At 38.4% G+C, this 13,171-nt stretch overlaps 2 protein-coding genes across 2 annotated transcripts; both read right to left on the bottom strand.

The window, feature by feature from the left end:
* Positions 1-10,628: 10,628 nt before the first annotated feature.
* On the bottom strand, positions 10,629-11,363 carry LOC115227145. The gene has a single exon (XM_029798060.1). The coding sequence runs from the start codon at positions 11,361-11,363 to the stop codon at positions 10,629-10,631; it is 735 nt and encodes a 244-aa protein (XP_029653920.1).
* Positions 11,364-12,637: 1,274 nt separating this feature from the next.
* LOC115227144 (CCR4-NOT transcription complex subunit 11-like) lies at positions 12,638-13,171 on the bottom strand. Its single transcript, XM_029798059.1, has one exon. It carries the CDS (start codon positions 13,169-13,171, stop codon positions 12,638-12,640), a length of 534 nt encoding a protein of 177 aa, XP_029653919.1.

Raw genomic sequence — 13,171 nt, 5'->3', positions numbered from 1 at the left:
CAGCTTGTTTAGTGCGGAACCGAATTCTTCGTGCGAGCAAGAGATATTTATAAGCTCGCACTTGCTGACGTTTACTTCCAGTCCAATTTCACGGAGGGTGGGAATTATGTTGAAAATATCCTGAATCACAGTATCAGAGGGGCCCCCGATGGTTGCATCATCGAGGTACCACAGGTTGAAAAAAGAATCGACTTTCCGTACGGCAGAGTCAATGCCGAGGGCGAACAGCAGTGGACCGATAGGGTCGCCCTGCTGAACTCCTGTGCACGATTTAATAATTTCATCTCCAAAAAGAAGAGAGCTGTCTGACCCATATGCCAAGTGAACCAAGCCGATAATATCAGGAGCCCTTTCTAAGCAGGTTTCGAGAATCACATCTCTCCTCAGGCTGTTGAATGCATTCTTAATGTCCAGTTTTATAGCTAGAACTCCGGGACCATTTGAGTTCCCTTTTTGCGAGAAGAATTCTCTGGTTGCATGCACTGCAGCTTCGCAGCCATTTGGGATTCCCACGCCCAGCTGAAGTGGCGAAAGTTCGCAGCTGAGTCTCTGTGATGCCCTTCGTGAAGCAACTTTAGCAGCAAGTCTTCTAAAAACGTTGGCAATAGCAATTGGGAGTATCCCACCGTCTTTTTTGCCGAAAGCAAGAAGATGGGCAGAAAAAAGGAGCTCCCTAGCGATCACGGGAATGTCCCCTTCGATAATGCGCTGGACCAGAGCTGTAAGCGAGCCGGCCAGCCTCGTGCGCTGAGGCCGAAACCAAATCCTTCAGGTGGCTTGGACGCAGGCCATCGATTCCGCCACTGCTGCCCCCATTGAAAGAGGAAATGCATGCGAGTATCTCCTCCGTAAGTGTTTTCGCATCCAGTGTGGGATTTATAAAATGGAACGGCCGCACATTCGTCGGGGCCGACGGGTGCTTGCATTTGAGTAGATCCAAGATCTCAGGTGTCGTCGGCAAAATTTTGCCGTCGTTGGAAATAACACGAAGTGCTCCCCGCAGGTCCCCCACCATGAATTTACGAGAAACTTCTCCTCTGATCCACTCCCTCTCATCTCCCAAGCGTGGCCGATTAAATTCGTGCCGCCCAGGCTGATCAATTAGTTCCTCAATAGGGCGTTCAGGGAGGGATTTTAGATGCGTTTTAATTTCAGAAGCCAAAGACTTGCGGTTTTCTGAAGAGTGCACAGAAGTTCCAAGTCCAAGAGGTGCAAAACAGAAAAGGCGGATCCATGATTCTGTGTCACGTGACTGGAGTGCCCTTTCAACAAGACTGTTGAGGCACGAGGCAGCAGAAACTCTGGCTGACTTGGGGATCTTTAAAGGGATCCTTCTGGATTTTCGAATAGAAGAGAGCAGCAGAATAATTGAATCTCCGTCTGTGATTGAAAATACATCAGAGCGTCTTGCTCGGGGTTCAGAAAAGGTGAACATGCGTAAGCAAGGTGGGCAAAGCCAATTACGAAGGCCCTTGACAGCCTTCTTCCTTAGCTTCGCGCAGCCAATATGATGGTAGACCCCACAAGAGGAGCAGAATAGACCCAGTTTCCGAGAGTTCTTTCGGGAGCAGGTAGCACATGCGCTGGTAGAGTGAGTGAGTTGACACGGGTCTTCGTTTCTAGCTTCTTCGTTCTTCATTTGGCTTTTACCACAACAACAACAACAACGTGTGCCAGCATTAAATCATTTATCTCAAAAAATATGTATATGTACTTTATCTCAAAAAAGATATGTAAAAATTTAAAAATCGATAGGGGGTACGCGGAATCCATTTTTAGCCCCAAAGGGTACAATTTATCAAAAGTTTGAAAAAGGTTAAGAACCGCTTCTCTAGAACATTCTTATTTTATATACATTCTGTTCAAAAAAAACGTGACTACTTGAAAATGTGTGTTTTTTCAATATTTATTGATTCTTATGTAAAATTTCCAAGGAATACCGAATTTAAAACCTTTCTATCTACACAATTCAATTTTTATTTTTGTCACTGTCGGCTACATTTTCAAAGTAACTACATATTCCAAAAAAACATTGTTCAAAAAAAACGTGACATATTTTTGTAAATTAAGAAAAACACATATTTTTCAAGTGGTCACGTTTTTTTTGAACAGACTGTAGCTCTTGATGTTATATTGGATCAAATCTATAAATTCCGTCCTTTAAGATTTTAGTTTTCTTTTAGTCTTATTAGTTCCCTCGGATCGATTGCTGTGATCCGAGGGAACGGCTTCGCCATTCGCGAGGGTGGCCGGGTGTCTCGTGAGGCCTTTAATTAGCTTAGCTATCTTTTTACTTTTAGATATGGTTATTATATATAAGTTAAAGATCTATACCATTTCCCATACTAAATGGGATTAACGTCCAACTAAGTGGATTACGTTTATTATATTTCGACGCAGCAAATAAAAATGCTACGTAAATCATTGGAAGAGAAAAATCAAGTGCATAGAAATAAAATAAATTTAATTTCAGCTGCAGAATTAGGTGAAGATTGGAAAAACAGCGCTTGAACTCAATATCTCGAGAACAACAGCATATCGTTGGATAAGGGATGGAGTTAAACCTGACACGAGAGGTGGAAATTATAGAAAAAAGTTTGACAAAGAACATGTCGACTTTTTTATATCATGCATTGAAGACGATAGCACAATTACCCTTCATGGAATAAAACGAAAATTTGAATTAGTTTTTCCAAAATTATCAATATCAAAATCAAGTATCGCTCGACATCTCGATCTAAGTTTGTATACATTAAAGAAAGTGAGATTCGAGCCTGAAAAAGCTAATTGTGAAATTAACAAAATCAAGAGAAAGGAATTTGTTGAAAAATATTTAAAATTTCAATCGGAAAACAGACCAATTTGCTTTATGGATGAATCAAACTTTAATCTCCATATCAGCAGGACAGAAGGAAGATCGCTAAAAAAACAAGATGCACTACTCTAGCGGCTGCATCAAAAGGGTCGAATATACATATAATTGGATGCATTTACTATGAAATCCGAAGGGGAGCTTTTAAAAAAGAGCAGGCTTGTAATTGGATGAAAATTTGTTTGAGGCAAGCACGGATTAAACATGGTGGTCCAGTTATTATGGTGTTGGACAATGCACCAGCTCACAGTGGTATCGAAGAAGTTCTTTGATTGGAAGAATTTAATGATTTTCACATTCTTCGTCTCGGTCCGTACAGCCCAATGCTTAACCCTATCGAAAATGTATGGTCCAAAGTAAAAGCTCACGTGAAAAGAGACATCGCTTCTAAAAAAAAACCAAATTTTATTCCAACAAGGAGAAGGCTTGTCAATTAAAGAGTGTCGAACATGGATACTTGAACAAATAATTTGTGTTTTTAAATAATTTTAATAACCATTTAATTATTGATAGAGGGTTATAATTAAATAATCTATTTTTCACTAAAAAAATTAATTAATTTTATTATCTTCTAAAAAACTGCGACCACTTCGACAAAAGTACCGTTTCTTCATATAATTTTTGAAGCATTTCGAGACAACTCCATCCCATGTCATAACCACAGGAATTATTTTTACTTGACAGCTATACAGAAGCGAAAGCTCACTTGCCAGTAGATAATACCTGTGACACTTTTCAACCTCCACTTGCTTAAGGCGATCCTGTGAAGTAATACCCACTTCAATTAGATTTATTTCGTTTCTGACTTTAACGTGGACAAAAATATCTGGCTTGTTGTATTCTACTTTTGTTTCGGTGAGGATTGTTGTATCAACCCTGATTTCAACTTTTCCCGTCGACAGTGTTGACTGACCGCAGTTTCGCATAAGTATGTTGTTGGATAAGGAATTAAATTTTGCATACTGGAAAATTGTTCCGCGTACCCCCTGGATCTTCTCGCGCACCCCCTAGGCACATGTACCCCCGGTTAAGATACCCTGTTCTAGAGACTAAAAGGTATGCTTTCAAGAAAGTGGTTAAAACTACGTAAGCATAAACCAGCGAGAATATATTTAAATAAATGTCCCCTTTCTTGATGATTGTTAGAATTATTTATTAATCTCAATCAAATACAAAATGGATAAGAGAAAGTAAATTAGTTCTACGACGATATTTATACATCCATTCGAATGCTTGTTTTATGTTCTGTCCATTTTTACAAGATATTGAAAGCATTTTTATGTTCGAGGTACGATCAGGCCATCGTCGTAAATTTCTTAAAATATAAAAAATAAGACTTTGCAACAAAATTAGGAATAAAAGCATGATCAATGCCTCCAGATAAATCGGATTTATTATGTCGCGAGCGCAGCGAGCGACCACTCAATTTCTAGATCCGATCAATCAACAAATCTATAAATTGACAAATACACGAACGAACGAACGAACAGATTTTATTGACTTAGCAACCGAAAGAGAAGAGTTATATGAAAAGGTTTTATTAAAATCGAGACACCGAAAGCCTCCTCCTTGCTTTCCTTTTCACTTCTCATGCCCTTTGCAATGAGCAGAGGACTTGCCGAATGTTTTGAGTTTGTTCGTCTAGCTCTCTGGGGAGATCCTGATCAAGCCGTAGCTTATACGCCAGTTTAATCGCAAAGCGCCTTGTTTTCTCCAGTTTGGTGATTATGCGATTTCTCTCGTCTGTAGGGTACCAACCTTCATGTCCATAGATAAGGACTGGTTCTACAGTCGCCTTATAGATGAAGAGAAAGGTGTCTGGGGAGAGATGGAAGCGTATAAGGCTTCTCAGGATCCCGGAACATTTCCTTCTTCTAGATTCCACGAACTTAAGGAACGATCCGTCAGCCCCGATCGTTACCCCAAGGTAGCTTAGGTCGTCAGAGATTCTTAGTCCCATTGTCTCCAGAAGTGGTTCTCTTCCTTTCCGAGTTTTAGAAACCCACGTGATGGTGGACTTGTCTCGTGCTAAGGAGAGGGCTTTCTCCGTAGCCCAAGACTCAACCCTCGCTATATATTCCCTCAGCCTTTTCCAAGAGAGGTCCTTGGATCGCGACAGATCCGTAACCAATATGTCGTCCGCATAGATGATTAGTAGACTCTCCGGATTTACTGGTTTCGGGATGTCGGCAACGTATAAGTTGAAAAGTAGAGGGCTCAGGACCGACCCTTGAGGCACTCCCCTCCTTAGATTGATTGTATCCGAGGTCCGGTTACCACATCTGATAAAAGACTTTCGCATGTGTAAGAAATTCTCTAGCCATTTGACAGTCCTTTGCCCCGGATGGATACTGATGATCCTTTCCAGGAGGCCTAGGTGCCAAACGCTGTCGAACGCCTTTGAAATGTGACAAATACACGGGCTGGTATTTGGGTTTAAATATATTCGATCACAAAAATTAAAATCGATGCCAAAGCAGAATGAGCTTTAAAACCGATTTCATAAATAAAAATAATATTTTACAATTTATAATTTATATTTTAGAATAATGAGAAAAAATCTAAATGCTTCATAATTTATTAAAATGTCAAAACAAGAATCTTCTGAAGGAGCAAGCCTGTCTGCACAGTTTATTTTTGATTAGAAGACCTAATTTTAGAGATTAAAACGAAAAAATAGCAATGAGATCTGTCAAATTATTACCCCCCTCACAACCTAAACCAAATTAGCGTTCAGTATTCATTGATTTTACTTTTTCTATTAAGGTCTACTTATAAATTATTTTATGGGATTCAATGGAAAACTTAAGTTATTTCAATTTTAATTTTAAATCATGTTAAAATTTTAAATAATTTAATAAATATATTTGTTGATGACAGGCTTGTTAGCTGTCAAAGTCGCGTCTAGCGCTCGGTCGCGCGCTGCGCTCGCGACATATTAGATAAAAGAAGAAGAGAAATGTGCTCTTCAATTACACCTTGGTCAATAAGTCGAAACAATATATCTAAACTCTCTTCTATTTCCATACCAAGTGGATCAAAAATAAAACTCGAAGTAAACCAAAAAGTTGTTTTACCAGAATTGCTTGGACCTACTACACAAATTTTCAATTCGTAGAGAGGAAATTTATTGTCCCGCCATTGTTTTATTTTATCCTTCATAAAAATACCACTAGAAAAAATGTAATTTATTTAAAAATAATATTACGTTAATTTCTGAAAATAAAAATTACTTAATAAAATTTTTTGAGAGTTATGAGCTGAACAACTTTGGTTCCGTCAAAAAAACTTTCCTCAAATGGTTACTCGCATGCAAAAAAGTCAGCAAAGAAAAACAAGCTAGATCTGCGAGCATTGCCAGAGAACGGTTGGATTCCGGGCAAATAGTTAGCTTGCGCCTCTGTTTCATTCTAGGGATCCTATGTTTCAGTCAAGAGGATTTGCGTGCATTCATTTTTCTCCGTGCGATAAGAAGGCAGACGTCTTTCAGGAATTTTGATGTTTGCGGACCGAAGGCTCCGGAGGTCTCGAATGCCAGACAGACAAAGGAGTGTTGTGTGGAAAGCTGTTTGTACTTTTCGGCCAATGCCGATCCGGGAAAAGATACAGGTGACAGCATTACGGATGGCAACGAAGTGTCTGTACTCCTAGCATCTCAGATGAAACATTTTGCATCCGGAGGTTTGCCCTCCCCCTTGTCCAGACCGACTAATTCGAATAGATTCGAAGAGAGACCGGCAGCATTGAGTGCTCGCGAGATGACATCGTTGAGTGCCCCATGACGAGACGAGCGGGCTACGCTCTAGCGACACGAAATGGAATGCGAACCCCCAAACTTGACGGAAGTTTTTGTGCGAATCGCACATCGGACGTCATCTTCGGCTAGTTTGATACTAACACCTTCATTCAGGGTGTTTTCCGGACAGTGTTGGATGTTCTTTTTGTTTTTTGGGGGGCATTTGTAATTAATTTCCAGGAGGATTGTTATTGGGTGCAAAGAGATTATGTTGATGCTCTCTTTGATCAAGCTCAAGAAAGAAAGTAGGTTCTTCCCAGTGCGGATAGGAGTTCCGAGCGGAAGTGGGGCAAACCTGATTAGATGAAACCGTGCTTTACAGCCCAAGTCCATCGTTGATGAAGGAAGGGAGACACGTGGAAACCTGTATCCTGGTGAACTTGGCAATCCGTGCAGTCCAAAGCGACAGATTTTCGCGCCACAGTGGCAGATGTGTGGCTCGCATAGGCGAATACTGAGACGTAAACAAATTCCAGTCCGTACGGACTCATTGTCCAGAAGGTTCCCAATACTTGGCAGTGAAGTGGCATTTAGCTAGGGCTTCGCTGTGAGGACGACAGGTCGTCTCAAAGCAGGCCAAACTGTATTAGTCGACGGATTTACGGAACGATTTGATGCGGGATTGAAGGCGGACTCTGTTTCAAACAATTTGCCTATACGGGTCCTTCGGTGCGGTGCATACGTTTTCTTACTTCCGTAAAACATTGGAAGCAGGAGTTGGATGTGATGCATAAATGCATTAGCATTGTTGATAATTTATTCTTAATTGAATATAAATTTCAATAAATTGTTTGTCAAATCTCCACTTTATTTGTTGTATCATTTTTTCTTCAGCATTTATTATATTCTGTTCACGGGACTTATTAATGTCGTCATTATATAAAAGGAAGCTTTCAATTATGTCATTTTCAACGTTAGCTGGATTTTCAATTTCCATGAATAGATAGAAAAAAGCTTTTTCGTCTTTGAGCGTACTGTATTGCTGTAGTCGAAAACAATATCCTTAATAAATGTAATGTATTTTCTTAAAAATCCATTTGAAGAGCTGATAAAGGAGATCTATTGATTTATACTTTGGTTAAATCTAAATTACAAAAATGATTAAATTTGTTCGGCGGAGGCCGGACACTCCCACAGGTCCCGGAGCCCGTGGTTGGGAGACGATTGAGGTGGCCCAGGGCATGAGAAAAGATCATCTGGTTGCACGGAGAGATGTGGTCTTTGAAGAAGAGGATGGTGCCCTGAGCGGATTCTTGATAGCTGTATACGGATTTTCCTGCCTAGCAATGATTCGGATTCATCGATAAGGGGAGTTGCGGAGTCGCAATGATATGCCTTTTGTTTCTTGACAGGGGAACACGATGTTGAGAGTGTGGGCTGCCCGGGATCTCATTGAGGAATTGTTGCGTTGTAGGGTCGCGTTGTTGGTGGGGATGTTGCTCAAATGGAGGTTGAAGAGTAAAAGGGAGAAAGAAGAGCCCTGTGGTACGCTATTTGGAAGGTAGCGGAATTGAGATTTTTTGTTCGCGTATTCTGTACGGCCGAGTTTTCCTGAGAGGAAGCCAGCCATATTTTGATTTTGTGGGTGACGTTGAATTCAAAAATTTTGGTGCTGACGACATGAAGCGATTTTCGGTCAAATGCCTTACTGATGTCTTTGATACCAGGAATGTTCTTTGAGATGGAGTGTACTTTTTAAATCCGTCTGCGATGTAATCTGTTAGAATCGTGAGGTGAGTTGTTGAATGTTGTGGTCGGAAGCCATGCTGAGATTTTTCCATTCTGAAGGTTAAATGCCAGTTTTCCAGATTTTCTTGCATACGATTGTAATTTCAGATAAAGGAATGGTTTCGAGCATCTCGCTTGAAATATTGTCTGACCCAGAAGCCTTCTTGTAAGGTAATTCATTTACTGCTCATATATCACTGTCTTATTTTATTTCGGGGTTTGGAAAGATAGAGAGTGTTCCACGATGAGAGGCCGATGTTTTTTATTCAGGTGTATAAAGTTCTTCTCCGTACTCCCTCCATTAATTTAAATTTCTCTTTCCGAGCATTAAAGGGAACATCTTTCCTGTCAGCTGCCTTTGCTGCTCTACGACGCATGGCTATTTTCAAAGTATATCCTGATAACCAAGCACATTTTTTATCAGGTTTTTTGTAGATGTTTGTAGTGATAATCAACTTTATGCTTTCCTACTGAGCTTCTGGTGTAGTTTTGCTAATATCCAACATTTTGAATTTTTCCTCAACCTGGCAGGAAAAGGGAGGTTATATATTTTGGAGATCTAAATTCCTACATCAATAAATTTGGAAACAATTTTTAAAAAACGTAAGGAAATTCTCTACCGGTATTGATTTAAAGAACATGAATTTCCTTAATAGATCAAAAACCAATATAAATAACTGCTGAAACATTTAATCGTTCAATATTAACCGTTCCTTTGAACTATAACACGTTGAATATTAACTGTCTCCAGATGTTTTTTCTTAATCTCAACGACATTCCATAGTTAGGAATTATTGACATCATTAATTTAGTAATCTATTTAAGTAATCCTAAATTTTTCAAGGCTTAAAAATTTGCGACTAACTAAATCGGGGGTGTCAAAGATACGGCCCGCGGTAAAAGTTTAAAAGTGTATTTAAAATCTAAAATTATTATTTAACTCCAAATAAAAATACAAGAATCTAGATTCTAGAATATAAATAAAAATACAAAAATTATTACTTAAAAAATAATTAATTGTTTTTTGGATTTATATTATTCTAATTGTTTTTCTTGTCTTGTGCTGATGCCTTTTTCAACAAAGCGCAAAGTTGATCTTTTCAAAAAAAGTGGAAACTGGAATATTTCTTTGCCGATTTAAATCGTAAACCTACTTGTTTGGTCTGTAGACAAGAAATTTCAGTTGTCAATGAATATAACATTCGACGACATTACCAAACCTACCATGCTCATGAATACAATAATTTGATGGGAAAAATTAGAAAAGAGAAGAAATTGATTTGAAATGTGACTCAGATCTGAAGAATAAATTTACCATGGTGGGCTTAGACACCTTTTATAAATATCTCTTGCCGAAGTATCCCAACTTAACAGCCTTAGCTGAGAAAATCTTGTCAATGTTTGGAAGTACATATCTATGTGAACAACTTTTTTCTTTAATGAACATAAACAAAACAAAATTTCGATCAAGGCTCACCCACACTCATCTGAGTGAGATTCTAAGATTGACGGTAACTCAGGATTTCACTCCAGATATTGACTCTATTATGAAGAAAAAAAGATGTCAAGTTTCTGGAACATATTTTAATTATAAAAATTATTAAATTTGTTGTTAAATGATTTTAAATTAAAATTATAAATTATAAATCGTAGTACGAATTTTGTTAAATCAAAAATAAATAGTCTGGCCCGCGGAGCCTAAAATTTTTTTAATCCGGCCCGCGGAAGAAATGAGTTTGACACCCCTGAACTAAATCCGGCGATATCGTGTTTTAGCGTCTTAAAATCACAAGGGATCAATTCTGATTAGAAATCGCAAATAAATTAATATTATTATATTATTTTTTAAAAATTATTATAATTAAATTTATATGTACAATACTGTGGCAACCCTAAATTAAAATTTTTTTAAAACTACATTTTTTACAGCAACTTAGTAAAACATGAAAACAGTGAAAAACTCGAATTATTAAGACAAAGGATACTGAGAATTAATAGTTATTAACATTTTAATAAATGCATTCCCGCCTCCACAGGGATACGTATCATTTCTCCACCGCCATTCAAATTCCGCCAGATAAGAATTAAAAAGAACACGGGATGTTCCATTCATCCTTTTTAGCTTTTTCTTGGCGTGAGACCACAATGACTCGATTCCCTGCGTATGTGTGGAGCGATTGTTCTGGTCAACAAAATTGCGGCTGTGGTTGACTCTTAAATGATCGGCATATCCTACAATTCGATTCTATTGTAGGCTGGCCAATAATCCGTACAGATAATCGATCCGGTCTGTACATGAGTTTGGATTATTGGAATCAGCCTGTCTCGACTCCGATCAGGAACTTCGACCAGAAAAATATTCCTAGGGTTGCCCCTCTCTTTTCCACCAACAACCCAATGCCCTTCGTGCCAGGTACCTCTTGCGTATTTTCGATGAAAATATTTTGTTTCATCCACTTCTACGACAATTGGCAACATAGTTTCTGGGTTAATTCCACCGAGAGAACAAGGATGGTCCTCGACCCACTTTACACATACATCACGTAAAAAGTTGCCCCAATCAATTGATGTTTTTTTAAAGTCTGATCGAGATTCTTTGCTGCAGATAATCGTTTCTGAATTGAGTGCCCAAAAATAGATATAGTCCAAAATTTTCTTCAATTCAAGATGACTATGTGAGAAAAAGCTGCCATCTCGAATCGATTTTGAGAAATTGCATGTTTTACATTTCCACTTTAATTTGTCGAGTCGGGATTTGTCTGAAAGAAGACGGCAATCCGTGCTGCAGTTTTCGCATTTCATCGAATTTTTGATTAGCTGATATTGAGCCAACCAATTGACCGTATCTTGCGTGGTCACTGTTATTTCCACAAAATCTCGGTGATTCAATTCAAATAGTAACAAATCATATGTTGGTTGAGTATTATTAACAATAATAGTCGATGCAGACGGCCTTCCGCGAGACATCATTCAAAAATACTGTTAAAGCGTTGCAGATAATAATTATTTTGATAATTATAATAATTTTTAAAAAATAATATAATAATATTAATTTATTTGCGATTTCTAATCAGAATTGGTCCCTTATGATTTTAAGACGCTAAAACACGATATCGCCCTAAATCCAAAGTTTTCTTTGCATCTATCTAAGTACAGAGCAATTTTGGAATGCTTTGTTAACGCATCTATTTACAGTTCCTTAACGAATTTCCCTTTCGAAAATGGCAAGTCGCTCATCTGGGACGCAACTTGCACGGACATCTTCTTTGCCGGAAACATCTTTACGTCAGCCGCAGAGCCGGGCTCCGCAGCTAACCTGGCCGAAACGCTAAAAATCAAGAAATACAGTGCATTATCTCATCGTCATATCTTTGCCCCGATCGCAGTGGAGACATCGGGAGTCCTCGGTCCCAGAACTAAAAAATTCCTTATTAAACTGGGGGATTTGGCAAGCAGAAGGAGAAATGATCATCGGGAACGGACATGGCTTTTCCAACGCATATCAATAGCCATCTTGCGTGGGAATTGCCATTCGATCTTATCCTCTGCTGCTAATTAAATACTAAATAACAGATTCTTTGATCATATTGCAATTAATGATGAATCGTTCCTTTTCTTTCTGACAATGCCGTTTAGTTCCAAACTGGAACTTTGTAATCAAATCATAAGTGCTAGTATATAAGCGATTTTTTTCATTCACACATATCGTAACCAGATCATTTAAGCACAGCATGCATGTCTAATGTTTATATGATCAACAGAAATTTGTTACCAACATCACGTATATTATCCTCTTTTCCGGTTAGTAACGCCTTTTTCAAAATAAAGCTCAAATCTTTTTATCTCTTTTATTTCAAAAGTTTTTGTATTGTATTGTATTAGTCATAATTTCTAAGTGACATCAAAGAACCGAAAGCTACCGGTTTCAACTCAAGTAATTTCATAATTGATAAAAAAGATAGAAAAATAATGCATTCCATTATGAACGAATTTGGCTGGAATATTCTTGCAATCTAAAAATTAGTAATGATTTATCTGTTAGCTTTTCCACCGACATATGTTGAGTGAAAGACTTTTAAATCCGACTGGTACTTGGCTGCCTTTCTATTTGCTCATGCTAATCTCGGATATTGCGATATCGTTTCAATCGTAATTTATATGCTAACAAACCTCGTCGCGCATTAAACGAAAATTGGATATCATTCAAACAAATAAATAGAACAGATTAAATTACGAAAAAATTATTGCGGAACATATTCATCCAGGCTACGGATGAGTTTATAGAGAGCAGTTGACTCCTTCATTTTTGAATGATCACAACAAAAAGACTGAATTTCAGATACAATAGGCTGCAATTTTACACACCAACAACCTACCCTAAGATCAAACATTCTCTGTTTTATTATAGATGTGAGGAAAGCAAACAATATCCTTACCCAACGAACTCTTGCATCCCCAGAATCCTCGCCACAAGTAGCGGAACTTGTCTTATGCATGAAATTGATGACGTATTTATGAACAAACTCGACGGAAATAAGTTTTCCAGGAGCATTAATAAGGTCCTTCACAAGTTCCAATGATCGGAACGTTGAAATATCGGCTACCGTAGACAGTAAGGTGATAAAAAGCTCAGTCCCTGAGACCGCTGCAATCAACACCTTAGCAGCCTGAGAACTGGCTCCCAACAATTGAGCAAACAAATCCTTGTCCACAACAGCAATTTGACACAAAAAACGTGGCTCATTCTCCAAGGAAATTATCATATCCACCAACAT

The sequence above is a fragment of the Octopus sinensis genome, unplaced genomic scaffold, assembly GCF_006345805.1.
Source record: "Octopus sinensis unplaced genomic scaffold, ASM634580v1 Contig02042, whole genome shotgun sequence".
NCBI classification, from domain to species: Eukaryota; Metazoa; Mollusca; class Cephalopoda; order Octopoda; family Octopodidae; genus Octopus; species Octopus sinensis.
Note: the sequence above shows the minus strand (reverse complement) of the source record. Positions and strands in the feature narration are given on the sequence as shown.